We start from the raw sequence: 24526 nt of genomic DNA on the forward strand, positions 1-24526 counted from the left end.
TGTGTTTGCTCTGCAAATATGCCATAGAGTTGCAGTACCATGTAATTGCCCCAAAATTAGGTGGCTATTTTTGGCAGAAGATTATACGGTCAAGAGATGTGTAGCTACCATGTAACACCATGTTCTGACATTGCAGCGTTTTGGTTTACCAGGGGAAGACAGAAGTGGAAGAGCCCACATCAAAGCGTGCTAGAGAAATAGACTGGCTCCTCCTTTAAACTGCACCGGCAGGAGGGCTGAGCCCAAAGTGGTGAGAACTCTGAAGCACTCGCTGTCTAAGATCCATCACTGATCAGCAGGAAGCAATACAAAGGGCTGAACCGGCAAGCAGGAAGAACTTTTGATTAACCTTGGAAGGGGCCTTTGCTGAACAGGACTGACTTCTGAGTACACGTTATAGAACAGCCTTCCCTAACCTGGTGCCCTCCAAATGTTGTGGACTACACCTCCCAGAATTCCTGACCATCAAGCTGGGTTTCGAAGAGGCAGAGGAACTAGAGATCAAATTGCCAACTTTTGCTGGATCATGGAGAAAGCAAGAGAATTCCAGAAAAACGTCTATTTCTGCTTCATTGACTACGCTAAAGCCTTTGATTGTGTGGATCACAACAAACTGTGGCAAATTCTGAAAGAGATGGGGGTACCAGACCACCTTACCTGTCTCCTGAGAAACCTGTACGAGGGTCAAGAAGCAACAGTAAGAACCAGACATGGAACAACCGAGTGGTTCAAAATTGGGAAAGGAGTACGACAAGGCTGCATATTGTCACCCTGCTTATTTAACTTATATTCAGAGTACATCATGAGAAACGCCGGGTTGGATGAATCACAGGTCGGAATTAAGATTGCTGGGAGAATTATCAACAACCTCAGATACGCAGACGATACCACCCTAATGGCAGAAAGCAAAGAGGATCTAAAGAGCCTCTTGTTGAGGGTGAAAGTGGAGAGTGCAAAAGCTGGTTTGAAACTCAACATTAACAAAACTAAGATCATGGCATCTGGGCCCATCACTTCCTGGCATATAGAAGGGGACGAAATGGAAGCAGTGATAGATTTTACTTTCTTGGGCTCCAAGATCACTGCAGACGGTGACTGTAGCCATGAAATTAAAAGACGCTTGCTCCTTGGGAGGAAAGCTATGGCAAACCTAGACAGCATAGTAAGAAGCAGAGACATCACCTTGCCGACAAAGGTCCATCTAGTCAAAGCTATGGTTTTCCCAGTAGTAACATATGACTGTGAGAGCTGGAGTATGAGGAAGGCTGAGTGCCGAAGAAGCGATGCTTTCGAACTGTGGTGCTGGAGAAGACTCTTATGAGTCCCCTGGACTGCAAGGAGGTCCAATCAGTCAATCCTAAAGGAAATCAACCCTGAGTGCTCATTGGAAGGACAGATATGGAAGCTGAAGCTCAAATATTTTGGCCACCTAATGCAAAGAGAAAACTCCCTGGAAAAGACCCTGATGCTGGGAAAGACTGAAGGCAAAAGGAGAAGGGGATGGCAGAGGATGAGATGGCTAGATAGCATCACCAATGTAATGAATATGAACTTGAGCATGCTCCGGGAGAGAGCGCAGGACAGGAAGGCCTGGCGTGCTATGGTCCATGGGGTCACGAAGAGTCGGACACGACTGAACGACTGATCAACAACAAGCTATACAGGCTGGGACTGATGGGAGTTGAATTCCGAAGCCCTTGCAGGGCACCAGGTTGGGGAAGGCTGTTATAGAAGGATGTGGGCCATGGGAGAGAGGGCAGAAAGGGCAGGATAATACAGTAGGAAATTAAGCGCTGTGTGGAACCCTGCTTGTAATTCAGTGTGTAGCAGATTGCAGAAAAGCCTCTGCAAGATGGAACAGCTCTGGTACAGAAGGTGTCACAGTTCATCACAGCAGCAACTTTATATTTACTTCCCGGGAATAAAACTTTTCTCCTTACCCGCAAAACCAGCACGCCCATGTGTGTGACAGCTAAGGTTATCTGGGTCCCTTCCCCGTCACTGGCAGGGTGGGGCCTGATCCCATACATTTCTAGCTTCCTAGCAATGTCCAAGAGGTGCACGTCGGATTCTGCGGGGGTTTTGCCTCTAGAAAGAAACGGAGACGAATATTTCAGTTGTGGGCAGAAGCTCTGTCCCAGTGAGAAGCAGACTTTTTTAAAAAATGAGTTTTTGGGGAAGTTTCCTGCTTGTACTCTCCACTAAGCCTTCCCCAACTTAGCACCCTCTGGATGTGTTGGACTACAACTCCCAGCATGTCCCAGCCAGCATGGCCAATGTTCAGGAATGCTGGAAGGTGCAGTCCAAAGCATCTGGAGGGCAACAAGTTGGGGAAAGCTTGGTAGGGAGTACAAGCAGGCAACTTCCCAAGAAACTCATTTTTTAAAAAGTCTCTAGACTGCAGATAAATGCTTGGAGGCATACGAACAATGGGCATCTCTACACCAGCCTAAGATCCTGCATTTAAACGGGGCTTTCTGCTTCCATTTTAAATGCAGGATCACAACTACTCCCTTTTTCACGTGCTTCTTTTCCCCCCTCCCCTCCCCTCCCCTTCCCCCTCCTTCTCTTTGTATCTGAGTCTTCCATTCTCTTTCATTGATCTCGCTCCTCTTCTTGCCGCTTTAACTCTTTTCATGGAGGAAACGGAAGAGGACAGGGTAATTTGATAGCTCATTATCTGTGTTCTATTTAAAAGTGGAACAAAGGGCATTTAGTGCAGGAGACCCCCTGAAGGGTCACGGCATCATGTAAAGAGCCTGCAAACTTCCGTGAAGGAGCAATCTCAATTACAGGATAAAAGCTCTGTGTGAAGAAAGCCAGTGACTGCTGAGTTATCAGAAGCCAGAGATGGCTGAATATGTTGGGGGGGGGGAGGTGGAAATTCAGCACCCAGCATATCTTTTTATCTCCAGAAACATAAACCGTGTAAATAAAATAAATTATGCACGTTTTCGTAATTTGCCTAATTTATACGAGTTGCAGAATTCAGATTGCCTCTGTGCAGAACTTTTAATAACTTCAAGCACAGAACAAAGCACCCATAGCATTGCTTCCTAGTTGTGTATCGGTGAAGACAAAAGTGGCAAAAGCGAAAACTCACATGTGCTTCTTGTGGTAATGCATGATCTTGTTCGCCAAATATTCTTGATTCAGCAAATATTTGTGCATCTCCAGGTGCTTCCGATCCATTTCTTCATGAAAATCCCCCAGTGCAGCTGCAGTGAGAAACCAAACAAACTAAGAACCCCTTTGGAAGACTGTAAGTCAGGGCTGGGGCTGGGGGGATACTTCTAGCTTGTGCGATCTATTTCCTTTTTTTTACTTCAACCCCCACGGTTCACCAACTGGAGCTATGAGCAAAACAGAGGCTCAGGGGGAGCCAGACTCGAAATGGCGGCTCCAGGGAGGAGCCAATTACATACTGCACTGCATGACTGGAATCATTTGCAAATACAGATAGACATCTGAGTTACTGTAGATCAAAGATTCTATCTCAAAACTTCAAAACTGGCCAGAAGAGCTGCAGAAAGACCTGGCCAAAGGCAACCAGCCACTACTCCTGTTTTACAGAAACACAGACCAAACAGGTTTAACAAAATCCGTACATCCCTACCAATAGCCACGGATAGCTTTTTCCTCCATGAATTTGTCTAATCTCCTTTTAAGGCCATCCACATTGGCGGCCATCACCGTATCCTGTGGAAGTGAACTCCATAGTTTAACGACGCTGACGTACACTGCAAAAGATGTGATACCATCAGAGCTGAACTGTTATCGCTGCAGGGAAGTCTTCCACATGCCAGATCCTTCTTGATTTGGAGGGTGAACAGGTATCTAAAAACCATTGCAGAGATGTTACTGATGCAAAGTCCTTCCCAAAATTTTCCCCACCATGCCCCACATGAGATATGGGGTAGTAACAGACCCTCATGTTGTCCTATTCTCCTTTTCCACTGGGCATTTGTATGCTGCAATACACGCATGTACGCACACACAACAGCCCATGTTTGCCACCTATTCCCAGGGCATTTAATCTCCCATGACCAGTTTCATGCATATCTGTAATTCAACGTACATCATGAGATACCATGCAACACTAATACCTGGAGCAGAATCTGGATTCCTGAGAACAGCAGATTTATTTATTTATTTATTTATTTATTTTAAAAGGAAGTTTCTAGTCCTCTTGGTTCTGTATATATCAAGCTAATCAACTTGCGCTTTCAGTTCATCAGCAGAACCATGGGGGCCAGTTTACAGACCTTCAGAAATAAGGGCAAAGTCTAATTTGTTTTATTCATTTATTTAAATTACAAGGAAGGGTGGGATAGATAGATAGATAGATAGATAGATAGAAGAATGTACACTTAACAAAGGAATGTACCAAAGTGGGGTACAGTACAAAAACACAATTACAACCACAATACAATATAAACATAGTAAAATGTTATTTTATTTAACAGACCCTTGGCTTAGGCTCTTGTGCAAGATGAAAAGCAGGACTTTCACATAAATTATGCATATTAAGTAAATGCGCCTGAATTTGTTTATTGTGAATAGTTTTATCTGCTTTTGCTAATCATGCAGAAGAACAGCCAAGAAGTTATCCAAGGCACTGAGGACCGAATGACTGGAAGAATCGTGCTGAATCGCCTCCCCTTTCCTCCCACTCCCTTCTGCAATGTCATCAGTCATTGTCCAGACACTTTAAAGTCTGTTCACAATCTTAAGGACTAGACACTTGTGTGACTGAGATCTGTCTGTCTGTCTGTCTGTCTGTCTGTCTGTCTATGAGAGAAAGCTGAGATTCTTTCAGGATGCTGAACCTGGTGTCCGGTACCAATTTCTGCCCTTCTTCCTGTGCTGCTGTGGAACACAAATACAGCTTTGCTTCTGCGTAGAGATTTGGATCACTGTGTTTCTATTCCTCTCTTGATTTTTATTGTATCATTTGCTAAGTTTATATATATTTGGGGGGCGCACATGTCCCCATGGCTCTCTGGGAGCAAAACCCATTTGAAAGGCATTTTAAATAAAACCGTGATAGCAATCACAATACAATGGATGCAGTCCACCGAAGGCTTCTCTTGCAGAAGCTGTTTCAAAAACAGATAGAAATTGTGACACTGAGAAAAAATTCCCATTGTAGTAATTGTAGTAGCAGTAATAATAGTAATAAAAGTAATAAATAATAATAAAAACAACCACAACCATAATTTCCTCACCTCAAATGCAGCAATACCTAAATATGTAAGCACTTGTGCTTTATTTACCTAACTTTTTTTTTTTAACCAATTACACAGAAAGTTAAGGAAAGAAATATTTAATCTTTTGGGGCTGAAGTTGTTGAATTGTTTATGCATGTAAAGAAATTTGTATCAGAAAACTGGCAGGGAAGCAATTTCTGAGTGAAACAACGACAGCAAGGAAAAACAACCAGTGCAAAGAACGGTACCTCGTCAGCTCTTCTCTCAGATGGCCCGGATCCACTGGGAAAAATTTCACCATAAATTTGAAAAGAATCTCCTTAGGATCTTAAAACACAACATCTTCATAAGTTTGGTTTCAAGAGTCTGTCGGGAACATTTACACATCTCTTCATTCGTACAGCTTATGGCATCAAGCGTTTCTGAAGACTCTAGCCAAGTGGGAACTCCTAACTGTCCCAGTGCCCTGCACCAATCCTGTGTGGTTCTAATTGCTACTCCCGCCAGCGAGTTGCTGCCATTGTATTACTTCTTTATAGCCTGTCATCCTTCTCCATTTCCAGCAATGAAGTATGGAAAAATGAATGATCTATTCTAAGGGAATATCTTACACGGAAAGCCAATCAGTTCTCAGCTTGGGAAGCAACTAGAGGTGATTTGGAGAGCCAGTGTGGTGTAATGGTTAGAGTGTCGGACTGGGACTGGGGAGATCCGGGTTCAAATCCCCACTTGGCCATGGAGGTCACGGGATGATTTGAGCCAGTCACTGACTCTCAGCCTAGCCTACCTCACAGGGGTGTTGTGAGGATAAAATGGAGAGGAGGAGGACCATGTAAGGCACCTTGGGCTCTTTGCAAGATGGATAAATGAATAAATGTGGGTGGGAGATGCAAGATTTGGATTCCCCACAATTTTTAAAGAGTTTGGCAGGGGTCCCCAATTGGGTTTAGGGCAACAGCGCTGGAAGGAGGGAATCTATCTGTGGAATCTGTTTCCCCAATTGTAATCACTTCCTCTCCCATGCCATTTTGTGGCCTGCGACAAAGGACAAAACGAAACCTGCTTCCCAGCCCATGCACAGAAGCTGACTGGACTGTCGGTTGAAACTTACATCCAAACTGGTGATAGGATAGTGCCCTCTACTACAACCTGAGGAAGGCTAGTTTAGGGGCCCCAGGACAGGCTGTGATATGTCCAGTGGATGTGCCTGTGCCCAGTGACAGAGGGGCAGTGAATCGGCTCTGGGTTTCAGTCAGAACCAGTCAGAACTCTAAAGGAGCTCTCCAAGATCCACACCTTGGACAGCTCCTGTAGAGTTTTGACTTGTTCTGACTCAAACGCGAAGCAGATTCCCCGCTCCACTGACATCAGAGCCACCAGCCTCCACTGGATACGTCACACACAGCGCTGTCCTCCAACAGACGGGAACTGCTGGAGAATCTATGGAACACAGCCGGGAGGCTGCTCTTGCCGCCCCCGCAATCTGCCGCCTGATGCAGTTGCCGCATTCTGCCGAACGGCAGGGATGGAACTGCAGCCCCTGGGGCCATTTCCCTGCAGGGCAGACATTCAGATAGCGTAGGGTCCAAATGCACTGGGTGGTCTTCAGAAAATAAATTACGATCTCTCCAAGCTTCTCGAAGCCCACCACTCTCATTCTTCTGGAGTGGCGTTGCCAGGTGCTTGCCTGGAGACGCTGCCGGTCTCTTTAAGACCCCAGCAGCAGCAAGGAGTCATGGGGCATCTCTGAACTGGACTGCTCCTCGGGTACTTTTCGCCCATCATTCCCTCCTGCCTGCTACATGTGCTTTGGGTCAGAGATCTGTATTATGTGCCCTAAGAACCTGAGAAGAACCTAAGAAGAACCTGCAAACAGGACAAATGTCCATCTAGAAGAGGGGTGTGGAACCCAAGGTCTGCAGACCAAATCTGGCCCACCTGAGGTCCCAGTCCAATGCTCCTGGTTTCTGGAGACAGCCATGCACCCTTCTCCTGGCACCATCCCTTTCTCCCAGGCTGCCACTCATTTGGAGGTTCCCAGCCTTTTCACAGTTTCCCCCTGTTCTAAATGGCTGAAATGCTTCTCCTAAGGCTTCGTTAACAGCAGGGGTTAATTAATTAATTAGTTAACGGCAAGAAGACATTCAAGCTAAAACATGCTGGCATTTTTGCTCATCTTGGCCCCGCCCACCTCTGGAATGCACTCCCCCCCCCCCCGCAAGAGTTTCTCAGAAATTGAATTCAGCCCCTGGACCGAAAGACGTTTGACGCCGCAGCATCCCATTTCCCACAGTGGCCAACCAGACGCCCACGCTAGGAAGCCCAGAAGCAGGGCATGAAGGCAATCGCCCGGGGCTCCCCAACCCATTTGGCCCCATGGGCACATCTGGGAATTTGAGAAACACCACAAAATGGCTCCGATGAAGGATGTGGCTAGTCCTGGAATGGCTGCTGTGGGGGCCTGGCTAGTCAAGAAGTGGGAGGGTGGGGTGGAGAGAGAAACAGCAAGGCTAGAGGCTGGGAGGGACAATGGGAAGGAGGGAAATGGAAGGAGTTGCTTCCTGGCCTGCCCAATCTTCTTCCATCCACACAAATCTTTGTGTGCGCTCTCTCTTCTCCGAGCCTCTAGTCTTTAGATTGGGGTATTTCTCTCCCCAAACCCCAATCCTCTTCTTTCCCTCCCTCCCTTCCTAGCCCCTAGCCTTGGTATTTCTCTCCCATTCACCCCTTTACCTCACTGTTTCTCCCCGCTCCTAGCCTCTAGCCTTGGTATTTCTCTCCCCAAACCCCAATCCTCGCTATTTCTCTCCCCCAACCCCATTCCTTGCTATTTCTCACCCTTCCCCATCCTTAGCCCTCTTCTCTCTCTCCTACTCACCCCTTTACCTCACTGTTTTTCCCCCCTTCCTAGTCTTGCTCTTTTTCTCCCACTCATGCTTTTATTTTGCTGTTTCTCCCCCCCCCAGGCTCCAGCCTCACTCTTTCTCTCCCCTCTGCCCCTTTGCCTTGCTTCCACTTCCTGCCTGCTGAACAGCTGATCAGCAGAAGGTTCAAAACAAAGAAGGAGACCCTGGAGCCCTAACTTTTCTCATTATTATTACTATTATTATTATTATTATTAATTTTTTAAGGGGGCAGGGAACGAAGAGCTTTGCAGGCACCATGTTGGGGATCCCTGCAATAGCCCCATATGTCCCTAGCTTAATACTCAGAGATATACTTCCTCTGTATATGGAGGTTCCATTTTGAATGATCATGGTTGATAAAAGCACCAGAAGAGCCGTCCTGGGCCATCTAGATGAGCAAAGGCTCGCCTAATCCAGTACCCCATTTCCCCACCGTGGCCGACCTTTGGGAAGCCCAGGCGCAGGACACATTCTTCCCCAGGAGCGGTGCACAGAGGCAGGCTGCTTCTGATGCTGGTGGCAGCGCAAAGCCATCATGACCGGCAGCCCCCGGGCCGCTAGGGGCAGCAGCCTTGGAAAGTACCAGCAATGCTGCTTCAGCGAAGAGTGAAATAACATTAACTGTGCTGACATTAATAGCTGCAGTTGGGCAACAAAGATGGGCAAATGGGCCACTGATGCAGTGTTCCACCTAGGGCGGCCACTCAGTGCCTCAACCCAAAAAAGAACTGCATCCCATTTGCGTTTGTTAATTTATAGGTATCAATGCAAATTCAGAAGTAATGGCTACCATTTCAGCGGAAGCACCGTGCATCTCACCACAGTGGGGAAGACAGATCTGCCCTGCCTGCTCAGTCCACCGTCCAGGTGGGAGACTTCAGGGCCCGTTAGCTCTTCTTCCTGGCGCGCGCTGGGGCAAAAAATCCCACGTGCAGAATTATGCGTGGCGGGCAGAATGTAGATACGGAGGCCTTTTTCTCCCTCTCTCAAAATACGAGAACCCAGTGGAGTCCTCCCATGAAGCTGATGGGTGGGAGATTCAGGACAGGTCAAAGGAAGGGCTCCTGCACACAGCGCAGAGTTAAACCACGGGATTTGCTACCACAGGAGGTAGTGATGGCCCCAATTTGGATGGCTTTAAAAGGGGGCTAGACAAACTCTTGGAGGAGAAGGCTATCGATGGCTACTAGTCCTGATGGCTATGGGCTACCTCCAGTACCAGAGGCAGTGAGCCTATGTACACCAGTTGCCGGGGAACATGGGTGGGGGGTGCTGTTGCACTCATGCCCTGCTTGTGGGTTCCTGGTCGACGGCTGGTTGGCCACCGTGTGAACAGTATGCTGGACTAGATGGACCCTTGGTCTGGTCCAGCAGGGCTCTTCTGATGTTCTTATGATGGTTCTTTATCTTCAGACCTGACTGTCCTTTAAACAGAGGACACCTTCAACCAGAGGACTGTCCTGGGACAGCCCTCCAAATAGGATTCACGACCACCTTAGTTCCACCTCCCTACCCTCAACTAGGTATTGCTTTACACTCCTTTATAAAAGTGTGTGTGTTTGTCTTCAAAAAACAATTATCTAAAGGCACAGTCCTATGCATGTTTACACAGAAAAAAGTCCTACAACTCTCAGCATTCCCCAGTGCTGGCTGGGGAATGCTGGGAGTTGTAGGACTTTCTTCTATCTAAACATGCATAGGACTGCGCCCTAAATAAATGTGTCAGAACATGGGAAGCTGCCGTATATTGGGTCAGGCCATTGTTCCATCTAGCCCAGTATTGTCAACACTGACTGGCAGCAAGGGCTCTGCAGGCTTACAGGCAGGATCCTTTTCTGACCCTACCTGGAGAAACTGGGGATTGAACCTGGGACCTGCTGCATGCAAAGCAGGGCTCTACCACTGAGCTATGGTCCCTCTCCAGTTTACTTACTTTTAATCTGCTTTGTTATAGGCTTGAGAAGTTCCAGCCAGGCCTGTAAGGACACAAGAAGAAGCTGATGAAACATATCATAGCATCAGGGGGAAAGGCCTAGCTTTGCCAGTTCCTGCCATGCTAGTTGTCCATTTGCAGGGAGGTATATTTTTAACACAGGAGAATATTTAAAAAATTGCAGTCTCCCCACTTGCCTTCCTGAAGTGGTATAGCCATTCTACCACCTCATTCTGCTGCATGCATCGACCCTGCCTATGGCAGCCAAACAAGGCACCCAGGCTAATCTGCGTACTGATGTATGTATCGTGGAATGATGTGCCTTGAATGGTTTTCTGGGGAAGAAAACCAGCCTTTGAGCAGATGGTCAAAGATTCACTGCTTTCGTTCTTTATAAATACAGAGCCCTCCTTTTACTCCACTGCACTCCAGCAAGTTAATGAAGCAGACAGAACTCAATAGTCCCCACTGTTGCTTTTATGATGTAGAACCGGACCACTGATGCTCTATGCCATTTAGATTTCTCCCCACCTGGATTTCCCTGCTGGAGAGAGAGGTCTGTCTGGATGTGATAAGGGGCACTTCCAGACTGAGGGCTCCTAGTTCTAACGCTCAAAAGCTCTTGTGCAGCTATTCCACCGTTTCTTCCTTGATTTTTCTTCTGGTAAGAGAAAAGATGGAAGAGGCTACGGGAGAAGATAGGGGGGCTACAAATTGACTGGGCACGCACACCCCCCGTAAAATTCTGTGAATGGGGCAGAGCGATTGCACAGTTAAAGCCTTGTTTGGAAGCTCCCAGAGTTTTCACCAGAGAAAAAGAAAAGGACGGCAAAAATAACACAGCCCTGACTCTGTGTGTGTCTTAGCAGCAGGGAGGAACTATTTACAATAGAATATAAATAGCTCTGCTTAGAGGCCAAGTTGCTAACAGCCTGCAGGGAATGCTCCCAATCTACAATGGTCATTATACCTTCTGCATCTATCTAAAAAAAGGTGACCCTTTACGAAGGCTAACAGAAAGCTTGTTTATTTGTGCCTGTTTTTAAAATTATATTAAATTATATCCTTTTTTGCAAAACCCAAAGCCACTAACAAAATAGTAAACACACCAAAAACAGTCAAAAACATCAGTAAGAAAACAAACACAAAATGCAGAAACTGCAGCAAAGACACAAAACAAAATCATATTAGACATTCAGCAAAACACACACCAGGTTCTACACCCAAGTGAAGCAGCAAAGCAAAACCACAACACAGCCCAAACAGCCTCTCCCAGGAGACTGAACTTATAGTGACACTAAATTAAGGAATGGTCCTGGTGAGCTTCCCTGGGGAGGGCATTGGAAAATATTGGTGCCATGCCTGAAAAGGCCCTGCCCCTCACGCTCACCCATTAGAAGTGGTGGGAGAACCTGAAGCAGGGCCTCTGATGTTGATTGGAGCACATGCGGGGGGGGGGGAGCATACAGGAGACAGTGGCCCTTGCGAAGTTGTCCTGAGCAATCGTGGCAGACACAATGTTGGCCATAGGCACCTAAGGGCTTGTCCAGAAGGGGAGGTGGGACTATGCAAATGAGGTAAACATGAACTGCAGGTGATCTAGACAGGAAATACAGTTCTGCTTGCTTACCACTAGGTGGCAAGACCAAAAGAAGTCCAACAGGACTACACACGTATCCGGAAAATTAATTCACCTTCCTTCTAAGGTCACGTTTGCACATTCACATCTGTGTTCATCATTCAGCGTTGTGGCCCCAAATATAACTATAGCTGGGCTCTGTTTCTTCCACAAAGGTGGAGAGGTAGCCCAGAATTTGGTCACATTTGCAGGATTCAGCATCTTGAGAATTAAGGCTTTCACCTTAGGATGAGTATAAAGGGAGCATGAAAGAGTTTTGAAACATCTTTCATTCTTCTTATGAAATTTAATATGTCATTTGGTTAAAAGGTCCTTGAGGTGGCTTTAGAAGTCTTTGGGGTGGCCTTTAAGCCAAGGGAGGCAGGTGTGTGGGGGATGGGTTTCCAGTTACCAGGCAATACTGACAGGCACAGGTACTTCCCTTCCACATGACTAACAGAAGCAGAAGAAATTATGCAAGATAAAGAGAAACACATTTGCTTAACATGCCTCCTTTATGCAGCTTTCAGAATCCAGCTGTTCTGGGTGTAGAATTTCAAGCTAACAAAACCATGGTCTATAAGACTTCCCCAACCTGGTGCCCTCCAGATGTTTTGGACTTCAACTCCCATCAGTTTCAGCCAGCATGGCCAATGGTCAGCAATGCTGGGAGTTGTCGTCCAAAACATCTGGAGGGCACCAGGTTGGGGAGGGCTGCTCTACGACCTGATAATATTCACTAACTGCAGATGACGTGCTAAACCTGTGTATACGCTGTAGCATTTCAAATTGCAGGGAGGGGGGTTTCGCATCTTCTATTCATCTAAAAATTCCCTGTGCATAGAAAACTAGCGTGTCACGGGGGAGGGCTCTAGTTTATCCTTCTCCCTGATATGCTAGATTTCTATGTGCAGGGATTTTATTATTATTTTTAATGGAGGAGTATTCCACCTTGTGAGTACCACTACATCTTCATCAGCAGTCCAAAGTGGTTCAGGTCAGAGAGACAGGTTGACCATCTCTGCCTTCGTTGACACTTCTAGGGATTGACTGGAAATGCTTCAGGGGATATACAGTCTCCACTTACAGTATGCCCCGCAGAACTCCAAAACTCCAATCCAAAATATTCCTTTTCTGTGAGGTTCAAGTGGCTGCAGCTCAAGTTGAACAATGTCTTACCGGATGATTTTTGCTATTAGAAGAAAAGTGGGAGAGAAGGAAGGAAGAAAAGAGGGCAGGCAGACAACACCCAGGAGAAGTGGATGGAACATATCATTTTATATCACTGCAAGTAGAACAGAAACTTCTAAATCTTAAAATCTTTTCATTCTTAAAAAAATATTTGTAAAAAATATAAATAATTTTTTGATACATGCAATGCTGGCTGCAGTTTTTTAAGGCCCTTGGGCAAGACACCCTCAATGTTCCCCCTCCCTCAGTGAGTCTACCTTCACACCGCCACTGTCACTGTCAGCTCTCGCTCCTCCTCCTCCTCTTTCCCATCCTTGCTCCCACTTGCTGGCTTGACAGGCAGAGAGCAGGGGCAAGCAGGCCGCGGCACCTCCTGCTCCTTCTCACCATCGCCACTGTCTGGGCCTGAACAGCAGGCAGGTGAACAAACAGGCTGCCTTGGTGAAGAGGAGCCGCGCCAGGGGGCGCTTGTCGGTGGGCCCCTGGCGGGCTGTGGGTCCTCGGCCGGTGCCCAACCCCGCCTGCCCTTGATGCCAGTTCTGCATACATACTTTGTTCTGGGGCTCAGCTGGAGCACCAGATCACTGTTGGACCCCTGTAGGCACGATCCACAGCTCCACAAGGTTCCAGATGCAGTTCGGTAATTCTAGACTCTAGAGTAAATGGTCTGAATGGGAGGGGGCTCTTTTAAAATAGTAATATGTATTATTTTGCTTCTTTCAAAATGTGGTAAGCCAGCGGTGCTGCAGTTGAGGGCTCTCTTGCTCATCCTTCAGTGTGGAGGCCTGGACCTCTGCCTCGAAGTCCTACCGCTGGATTTGGTACACATGAGAAGATGCCCCTGTTCTCAAATGGGAGAGAAAACTCTGCTCACGTGAAGTTCTTGGATCCTCTTTGCAAACCCACCAGATTTTGTCAACAAACCTTAATCCCCCGGCATAAAGAGCTTTTCTACACAAGGCTACTATCCACTTTCGGTCTTGTCACAGAACTGAAATCTGAGCAGTACACAAAGAGATTTTTCCTTTCCTGCTTTTCCACTACATAACCTTTAAGTGGTGTTGTGCTACAGCAGAATACTGCAATTTCACAAGGAGGAAAATACCTTTTCTTTCCTAATAATAATACTCCATTTCCCCCCACTCTAAAAAAACAACTACAAAAGTGCTCTTAGAAACAGAAACGGAACTGGAGGATGACAACATTATCTAAAGAGCCTGTAAACAACCGTGAGTAAGGAACCACGAGTACACAATAAATGCCTCGTGTAGGAAAGTTCAAAGCCATGGCTGGCTGGGGATGCTAGGAGTTGTAGTCTAGCACATCTGGAGGGCATCAGGTGGTGAAAGGCCTATTGAGACAGGATCCCAAATGGAACAATTTTGCTCAGGGAAGCGTTCACCCTCATCTCACGGTGCAAGAAGTTCACAGCTGCAATCCAAAGCACCTTGGAATTCGTTTAATGAGCCCAAGAAGCCAAGCGTACCGCTCACAGGCACCGCTTTAACCTGTTTGACTCAACGGAATGTGTCCCCGGAGACCTTTCTTGGTGCCCGCCAAGCTGCCCTAAGCCCTCCCACTTCTCTTTTTTTAATTAACACATGCTCTTATCGGCAGCTGGGATTGCTGCGAAATAGGTTTCTGTTGGGTGCTGAAAACTGGGTTCAAATGAGGGTGTTGTGGAGGTTTTTTTTAGTGTGTGTATGTGTATGTGGCAGGGGCTCAGAACCCACCTCTGCCTTGTACTCAGTCTTTTGGGCAGGTTACTTGTCCTTTGCCATGCCTCCCATAACAGCCACAATGTCTCTTTAATAAGGGCTTGTCTAATTTGCAATGCAATGCAGCTAATGCCTGTTTTAAACATATGTTTTGGCAATGTCCTGTAGTTGCTTCTTTTTGGGAGGAGGCTACACAGATACCTTTTGTACTGGAACGGTCTTTAATATTCACTGACGTCCTCGCTCTTTTAAATTATTTACCTGCTTCATGGAAATCAACAAATGCTCAGCGTAAATGAGTTCTCTGCCCCCTTTTGACAGCTGAAAGACTGACATTACAACATCGGAAGGATAAACGCTCCCCTCCTATAATGCAATGGATTGAGGACCTTATAACGCTTTCAGCACTTGAAGATGTGCTGAAAAGTTTAATCGATACTTATTTGGATATCTGGTCCACTTCTGTTGAAGCCTATGTATAACTGCTAGAGAGCTGTATTCTCATATATATGCATTCCATATGTAGTCACTGCTATGGATATATACAAATTCATGCATGTCTATTAAAAGAAACAGAAACAAAAGTACTTTTGTGACGATGCCCAGCACACTTTCTCAAATTGCCAAGGGTGCCCACTGCCCCAAAATTTTGCCCACTCCTGGGTTATGGTGTGCATTTCCCTAGGGTGGCCAGGAGTCCTCTTTTACAGAGGGCAGTCCTCTATTTGAAGGCATCTCCTATTGGAAAGGCTGTCCAACTCAGTCCACATCTGGCTTGAAGAACAGCAGACCGAACAGGGAGGCACACGGGTCACCTGGTCACAGTCTGCTGCACTGTGCTGAGACGCGCTGTAGTTCTATTTAAATTATAGTATTTATGTCTACATTTGCACATATACATATAAACCAGCATATGCACAGTGAATAAAAAGCTATCTCCTCTTTTGTCCTCCTTTTTGGCAATATGTAAGTTGCTACAGTATTTCCAGCTCTCCAGATTAAGGCAATGACTTTCCCAGGTCAACTAAAAGACCACTAAAAATGTGCAATCTTTTGAGATAGCTGTTTAATTCAGGGCTCCCCAACCTGTTTGCACCCATGGGTACATTTGGGAATTTGAGAAACTAAGGTGGACACCTCCACAAAATGGCTCCCATGGGGGCCTGGTTGGTCAAAAGTGAGCTAAAGACGTGTGTGTGTGTGTGTGTGTGTGTGTGTGAGAGAGAGAGAGAGAGAGAGAGAAGGGGGCAGACAGAAATAGTGAGGCTAGAGGCTGGGGGGGGAATAGCAAGGCAAAGGGAGAGAAAGAGCAAGGCTAGGGGATGGAAGCAGGGAGAAACAGTGAGATGAAGAGGTGGTGAGAGAAATAGCAAAGCTAGAGGCTGAGAGGGAGGGGGAAAGAGCAAGGCAAAGGGGTTGAGAAAGAGCACGGCTAGGAGGGAGAGAAAGAAGGTTAGGGATGGGGAAGGGAGAGAAAGAGCAAGGACAGAGGCTGGGGTAAAGAAAGAGCAAGGCTAGAGACTGGGAGTCAGGAGAGAGAGAGAATGAGAGAGAGCGCAAAGGGGAAAGGCCTGTGTGGGTGGAAGCCTGGGCTGGCCGAGAAAGCAACTCCTTCCTTCTCTGCCTGCCCGCCAGCAGCTGATTGGCAGCAGGTGCAGGAGCAGGAAGGAGAACCTGTTGCGGTGTTTTTCAAGGTTTTAATTAAAGCATTTCTTTTGAAGGGGGCGTGGAGGGCGTGGAGAGCTTTCTGGGTTGGGGAATTAAACCCTGGTTTAATTCAATACCACCCCTGCAGTGCCCCCATTCATCCACAAAGAATAACAAATAATTTTATGCCCCATAGGGTCACTGCTCATGATGCACTGAGCCCAGCCTGGATTGGATGGCCTTTCTTTTTTCAGCTGATCACAATAAATCAAAAAGCAACTGTTGGTTAAACGCTGTATTTATTTAAAAAACATAATGGGTTGGTTCCAGAGGCATCCATAGAAGAGATCACATTCAGACAGAAGCTATCTGATTGAGTTTTAAGCCTCACTGAGGCCATTTTGGGGCAAAAGCTGGGGGTAGACATTTTACAAATTTTACAAATCAATAAATATTTGTTAACATTAAAGAAAACACTTCTAAGTCCGTCACAATGCGCACGGTGCTGATCTCTTGCCTATGGGAAAGCTTCTGCCGTGTGCCAATTGCTGTTGCTGAGGGCGCCAATGCAATTTGCACATATTAATTAAGCTGCATGATCCTTGACGAGCGGGGGTAATTAAGCATCATTAAGCTTGAAGAACAGGGCTGTTAAAAACCTGATTGCTAGGAAATCTTTAGCAATTTTAATGGCAAGGATGGGAACAGCACTCGACTTTCCTGTCTTCAGTGTGCAAATGGACAGGTGCCATGCATTAAATCTTGGGTGCTTCTAGGAAAAGAAAAGAAAGACGTCTGCATGGATACCGGGGGGAAACATGCAACCACGCCCCAAAACAACAGGGTGCAATCATAACCTAATAGAATTATTTATTAAGTTTAAATTATACCGGTGGAGGCTGGGGCTCCGATGTCAGCGGGGCAGACCTTGGAGAGCTCCTTTGGAGTTCTGACTGGTTCTGACTGAAACCCGGAGCGGATTCACTGCCCCACTGACACTGGAGCCCCCAGCTTCCACTGAATTGTACCTTACTTTATTTGCCTATTGCATTTTTCCAGCATCCAGCCAATAACTAAAATGGGAGTTTTGGTACAAGCACTAAGGGGCAGTAGTTGATAAACCCTAGTTCACGTCAAACCCTGGAACCATCGCTTGGGGAAGAGGGGACACAGTGGTGAAGGGCCTGAGAGCACTGCACCTTCCTCAGCTCCACAGAGCCTCTGGCTGGCCCTCTTGCTAGGAAAATTGCTGCTGGCATGCATCCGGGCGCACCTGTCATTGTGACTTTGGCTCCCAAGAAAATTGAGGGGTTGCTTACACACCGTACATTGTGCTCAGCATGAAGAGTACATGCTAACATTTTACAGATAAGCCCTTGTTGCACTCAACGAGCTGAAAATTACTATCCCTGAGCAAGAAAGCAGCTGGGAAAGTGACAGGGTAATAATAGTCTTCTCTTGAGGGCTGTCCCAATTTCCTTCCAAACGGCTGGATCGCAACGGTAATTAAAACAATTATCGTTGTTTATTCCTTCTGCACTAGAATATTTGGGCACTGATTCACAGAGGAGAAGAGTTAGAGATCAGCACGAGCAGCTTCCTCACAAGGAAATAACTTGCTGGGTTCTAATTGGGATGCATCAGGCCGCCTGACGTGTGTTTCTCATGGAAGGAGCTCATCTCTCATGGAAGGGAACAGGAACCCTTGGCGCATGTGGGTGCAAAGCTTGTCTCAGACACGAGACCAGGCATTCAAAATTCTTGCGCCAAGGAAAGCAGCCCCAGATCTCTGCCAGTTCCTCGCTTTTCCCATAGGGTTTTGCATGCAACTTGGAGCCATAGCTGTACTGCATTCGGGCACAGTGAATTAACTGCAGGGGTACGTAGGTTTGCCTTAGTCTAGGACAAAGGTGGGAAACATGTGCCTCCCCGTCCTAGTTTGCACCCCCCCATCAATGTTGTGCTGCAGACAGCTTGCACCTTGTTTTAATGCAACATTGCACTTCCCCAGGGCTTCCAGGAGTGCAATTATACATTAAAACAAGGTGCCTGACCCCTATGCACCTTGTTTTAAAGCAAAAATGAAGTGTTTTTCTTCCTGCAGAATTACCATTGAAATTTGGCAGCAATTTAGTGTCAGTGGGTGCTGCCCTCCAGGTGTTTCCAGGGGGCAGGAATGGGCCCACAGGCCCTCCAAAGTTGCCCCTCTTGGTCTAGGAAAAACCCTGCTGCACCCCTGCATTAGAAGCCCTGCCACAGAGCTGTATATAACCCTAACAAGCCGGAGACATTATCAGCATTGCTGTAGAGCCTGCAGCAGTAGTCTAAGTTCAGCAGACAAAACAGTACCCGTCTTTTGTGCGTGTGCAATAAGTGCACAGTTGTTACTAATTTATTGTGAAGGATCCACAAGGCAGAGCTGCTGTTATCAGGAGATCTAATTTGCCTGGGACTCAAATAAGATTGTTTTATCCCTGGGAAAATGCACTTCCCTGCTTTCTCCCAGCTTGCACATCCATTGTGAATACGAGCTGTAAAATGTAGGCAGCACAAGCATCATCAAGACCTGTTGCACAGCACCTGTGACATCATTACCGATGTGCAACACGAGTAACCTTCCCTGTTTGCCTATATCATTTGAAAATTATTTTCAGGGGGTGGGGTTGCTTTCAAAGCTTCTTTAGAGGAGCACAACACTACTGCATAAGCAACCAACAATCTCTTTCATAAAGAAAACAAATAAGTGGGGACAAACAAACTTCTCCCCAAACCTCTGTAAAGCTACTGGAACTCAACAGTGCCAGTAAGAAACATTCTGCTGTCAAGCCTGGTGAAAAAATGCTGTGAGAGATTATATCCTATGCATCAACACAAAGAGATATTCACTCTACAGCAATTCTTTAAGGAAGCTGCTGATTTATTATCCTTGTAGTTGTTCAGTCATTCAGTCGTGTCCGACTCTTCGTGACCCCATGGACCATAGCACGCCAGGCCTTCCTGTCCTGCGCTCTCTCCCGGAGCGTGCTCAAATTCATATTCATTGCATCCGTGATGCTATCTAGCCATCTCATCCTCTGCCATCCCCTTCTCCTTTTGCCTTCAGTCTTTCCCACCATCAGGGTCTTTTCCAGAGAGTTTTCTCTTTGCATTAGGTGGCCAAAATATTGGAGCTTCAGCTTCAGTATCTGTCCTTCCAATGAGCACTCAGGGTTGATTTCCTTTAGGATTGACTGATTGGACCTCCTTGCAGTCCAGGGGACTCGTAAGAGTCTTCTCCAGCACCACAGTTCGAAAGCATCCATTCTTCGGCGCTCAGCCTTCCTTATAGTCCAGCTCTCACAGCCATACGTTACTACTGGGAAAACCATAGCTTTGATTAGACGAACCTTTGTCGGCAAGGTGATGTCTCTGCTTCTTACTATGCTGTCTAGGTTTGCCATAGCTTTCCTCCCAAGGAGCAAGCGTCTTTTAATTTCATGGCTACAGTCACCGTCTGCGGTGATCTTGGAGCCCAAGAAAGTAAAATCTGTCACTGCTTCCATTTCTTCCCCTTCTATATGCCAGGAAGTGATGGGCCCAGATGCCATGATCTTAGTTTTGTTAATGTTGAGTTTCAAACCAGCTTTTGCACTCTCCTCTTTCACCCTCAACAAGAGGCTCTTTAGATCCTCTTTGCTTTCTGCCATTAGGGTGGTATCGTCTGCGTATCTGAGGTTGTTGATAATTCTCCCAGCAATCTTAATTCCGACCTGTGATTCATCCAACCCGGCATTTTTCATGATGTACTCTGCATATAAGTTAAATAAGCAGGGTGACAATATGCAGCCTTGTCGTACTCCTTTCCCAATTTTGAACCACTCGGTTGTTCCATGTCTGGTTCTTACTGTTGCTTCTTGACCCTCGTACAGGTTTCTCAGGAGACAGGTAAGGTGGTCTGGTACTCCCATCACTTTAAGAATTTGCCAGAGTTTGTTGTGATCCACACAATCAAAGGCTTTAGCGTAGTCAGTGAAGCAGAAATAGACGTTTTTCTGGAATTCTCTTGCTTTCTCCATGATCCAGCAAAAGTTGGCGATTTGATCTCTAGTTCCTCTGCCTCTTTGAAACCCAGCTTGTACTTCCGGTAGTTCTCGGTTTGCATACTGCTGAAGCCTAGCTTGTAGGATTTTGAGCATCACCTTGCTGGCATGTGAAATGAGCGCAATTGTGCGGTAGTTTGAACACTCTTTGGCGTTGCCCTTCTTTGGAATTGGAATGTAAACTGACCTTTTCCAGTCTTGCGGCCATTGTTGAGCGTTCCAAATGTGTTGGCATATTGAATGCAGCACTTTAACAGCAGCATCTTTTAGGATTTTAAATAGCTCAGCTGGAATACTGTCATCTCCACTAGCTTTGTTGTTACTAATGCTTCCTAAGGCCCACTTGACTTCACTCTCTAGGATGTCCGGCTCAAGTTCAGTGACCGCACCATCATGGCTATCAGGGACATTCAGATCTTTCCTGTAGAGTTCTTCTGTGTATTCTTTCCACCTCTTCTTAATCTCATCTGCTTCTGTTAGGTCCCTGCCTTCTTTGTCCTTTATCATGCCTGTCTTTGCACAAAACGTTCCCTTGAGATCTCCAATTTTCTTGAAGAGATCTCTAGTCTTTCCCATTCTGTTGTTTTCCTGGATTTCTTTGCATTGTTCATTTAAGAAGGCCTTCTTGTCTCTCCTTGCTATTCTCTGGAACTCTGCATTCCGTTGGATATATCTTCCCTTTCTCCCTTGCTTTTCACTTCCCATCTTTCCTCAGCTACTTGTAAAGCCTCATCAGACAGCCACTTGGCTTTCTTGCATTTCTTTTTCTTTGGGATGGATTTCGTTGCTGCCTCCTGAACAATGTTACGGACCTCCGTCCATAGTTCCTCAGGCACTCTGTCTATCAGGTCTAATCCCTCAAATCTATTCCTCACCTCCACTGTATATTCATAAGGGATATGATTTAGGTCATACCTGAATAGTTTAGTGGTTTTTCCTACGTTCTTCAATTGAAGCCGAAATTTTGCAACAAGAAGCTCATGATCTGAGCCACAGTTAGCTCCAGGTCTTTTTTTTACTGACTGTATAAAGCTTCTCCATCTTTGGCTGCAAAGGTCATAATCAATCTGATTTCGATATTGTCCATCTGGTGATGTCCATGTGTAGAGTCGTCTCTTGTGCTGTTGGAAAAGAGTGTTTGCTATGATCAGCGTGTTCTCTTGGCAAAACTCTATTAGCTTTTGTCCTGCTTCATTTTGTACACCAAGGCCATGCCTGCCTGTTATCCCAGTGATTTCTTGACTTCCTACTTTAGCATTCCAATCCCCTATGATGAAGAGGACATCTTTTTTTGGTGTTAGTTCTAGAAGGTGTTGTAGGTCTTCATAGAACCGATCTACCTCAGCTTCTTCGGCATCAGTGGTTGGGGCATAGACTTGAATTACTGTGATGTTGAATGGTTTGCCTTGGATTCGTACTGAGATCATTCTATCATTTTTAAGATTGTACCCCAGTACTGCTTTTCCCACCCTTTTGTTGACTATGAGTGCTACTCCATTTCTTCTGAGGGATTCTTGCCCACAATAGTAGATATGATGGTCACCTGAATTAAATTCGCCCATGCCCGTCCATTTTAGTTCGCTGATTCCCAAGATGTCAATGTTCAATCTTACCATCTCATGTTTGACCACCTCCAGCTTACCTTGATTCATTGATCTGACATTCCAGGTTCCTAAACAATATTGTTCTTTACAGCATCGGATTTTCTTTTCACCACCAGACACATCCACAGCTGAGTGTCCTTTCGGGTTTGGCCCAGCCGCTTCACTCTCTCTGGCGCTACTTGGAAATACCCTCTGCTCTTCCCCAGTAGTATACTGGACACCTTCCAACCTGAGGGTCTCATCTTCCGGCGTCATATCTTTTAGCCTTGTGATACGTTCCATGGGGTTTTCTTGGCAAGAATACTGGAGTGGGTTGCCATTTCCTTCTCCAGTGGACCACATTTTGTCAGAACTCTCTGCCATGACCTGTCCATCTTGGGTGGCCCTGCACGGCATAGCTTATGGCTTCACTGAGTTACGCAAGCCCCTTCGCCACAACAAGGCAGTGATCCTATGGGGCCCAATTATGCCATAAAGAATTGCGTAGTCTAAGGCACTGTCCCTTAAACTTTGGAATAATTCCCTGCCCCCTCTAGGACTGCTTATGATAAAGTGGGCTACAGAAGTTAACGGTGGAATTTTTATTTAATGAATTTATACACCTCCTTTGAATAAATATTTCCAGAACCAATTCACATACACAGAGATATGAAACAATAAATACATAATAAAACAACTATCAATAAAGAGCAGAATCCCTCATGGATTGCCAACAAATCCACATTTGCCATCGCTCCCTTCACATATTATAGGTGGGCAGTGAGGCCCCATTGCTGCCCCTGCCTCTAACATTGCACAGTGCCCCGCCCTGAGGCATCTACAGTTTGCGCATGGATATCTGAAGAAGGGAAGCCTATGGGTGTAGACCTCTAAGTGCACAGACCTCCATATGAGCTGCCCTCTGCTTCCCTTCTTCAGACGTCCAGGACCCATGGGTGCTTGTACTCACAGAGATGCCTTTCACGTGATTAATACATGAAGGGGACAAGGGCTGGTATTGAATCTGCTTTTGCCAATCCTGGAGTAGTTGTGGATTAAGTTGCACACTGGGCCCCGCCACTACAGAGTTCTTTAAAGAGCCACACAACCCACATTCTCAGCATGTCATTTTGATCCTATTTATTGACCCTGGAATTCCCCCCCCCTGCCCCCACATGTTCAATCATAGGTTCCTGAGCTCACAAGAGCCACAATCCAAATTGCATGAAAGATCTGTTGGAAATGTTTCCTGAGGCAGCCTTTTTATTCCAGCAGACTCGCTAATTCAGGTCCTCATTTATTGTAACCATTTGGCATCAAATGCATCATATGCCTACGAGGGGTTTAGGAGGTTTTAAAAGGAGACATTCAAGACGGGGCCTTAATGGAACCTGTTTGTTAAAATATCATGTCATGCTGAGCTAAAGTGCTGCAGATGTCTTGAGCTAATAGGGATGGCAAGATGGAAAGCAGAGATGCCTTCACTTGCATGATAATTGGTCGAAATTTGGTACATTTTCAAATGATAACAAGAAAACAGGATTGCACTACTGCAATCTTGTTTCAATTCCTTTGCAATTTGTGTTCAAGCACTTCTTAATAATAACAGAGATCTTTTAAAACTCTGCAGCAACACCATTCTACCAAGATATAAACTAAATACCATCTTTAAAAAGCAAATATTTTGAAGCGCTGATGTCACACTCCGGTAACTCTCCAGAAGTAAAGCCATACAAATTATTTTCCTATTGCTCTGGATTACAGGCTATATTTCCTCTTCTTAAAAACAAAACAACACACACACATATGTACACCTGAGAGGTCACAACTTTTCATAGGCTACAGAAGAAAAAAACAGGCACAAAATGTTTTGAGGATGTCATAATATCATTTGTACACATCATCTTTAATGAAACAAGACAATCACCCTATGGAAGTAATTGGGTTTTGAAATGAATACATTTTATCCTGCTGATATACAGTCTTTCTTTTAAAGAAAGCTTTCTGAAATACCTCCCTTCAAATGAGATCTTGGGTAACCAAGACTTTTAAACTGTTTAAGATGAGGTTTGAAAATGTTGGCGGAGGAAATAAGAATGATAAAATACTTTGTTCACTTAAAGGGATGTATTAACAACAAAACCTTAGCTGGCATGCAAATAAATGATCTCTGTGGTTTGTGTGATTTTAGCAGTAAATATTATAAAGCAAGCTATACTTCTTCCAAAAAGCAATTTAAGAAAATATTTGCTTTTTAAAGAACAAGATTTCCTAACCGGCATTACTGCTGGTGTTCAGACAACAGAGGCAAACCTTTCCAATCAGATAAAACATTACTTCCTTAAAAAGTCAATTCTTCTGTATTATTCAATAAACACTTTGAAACAGCAAAGTCTTGAGTGTTAGCTAGCAACCTCTCAACACATGGGGAGATATCACCATCTAACTGCAATTCCTGTTTTTAAAAGAGCCGAAACGCAGAAATGGCCATAGAGCCAGGGAAAGTCAGGGAGACCCCAGGAGTCATGATAACACACTAATAACAAAGAGAGAATCCACTTACATCAACAACAAAGATCTTCTGGGAGTCATCCAGAAATTGGACTTTCAGATGCAGCATCCTTAAACATGCAGCTGAGCA

General features: G+C 45.7%; 1 protein-coding gene across 1 annotated transcript in view; it reads right to left on the reverse strand.

Annotated features, from left to right (window-relative positions):
• FRMD7 (FERM domain containing 7) overlaps positions 1 to 24526 on the reverse strand; it is a 47330-nt gene that overhangs the window by 13006 nt on the left and 9798 nt on the right. Inside the window, exons 2-7 of the mRNA XM_084813269.1 lie at positions 12755 to 12859; positions 10050 to 10092; positions 5459 to 5537; positions 3740 to 3837; positions 3104 to 3218; positions 1941 to 2088 (exon numbers count right to left, since the gene is read on the reverse strand). Coding sequence (XP_084669395.1) covers positions 1941 to 2088; positions 3104 to 3218; positions 3740 to 3837; positions 5459 to 5537; positions 10050 to 10092; positions 12755 to 12859 — 588 coding nt within the window. The remainder of the gene's footprint in view (positions 1 to 1940; positions 2089 to 3103; positions 3219 to 3739; positions 3838 to 5458; positions 5538 to 10049; positions 10093 to 12754; positions 12860 to 24526) is intronic.

Source organism: Heloderma suspectum, chromosome 9 (genome assembly GCF_057233095.1).
Source record: "Heloderma suspectum isolate Gila_16-S chromosome 9, 16-S_ref, whole genome shotgun sequence".
Classification (NCBI taxonomy): Eukaryota; Metazoa; Chordata; class Lepidosauria; order Squamata; family Helodermatidae; genus Heloderma; species Heloderma suspectum.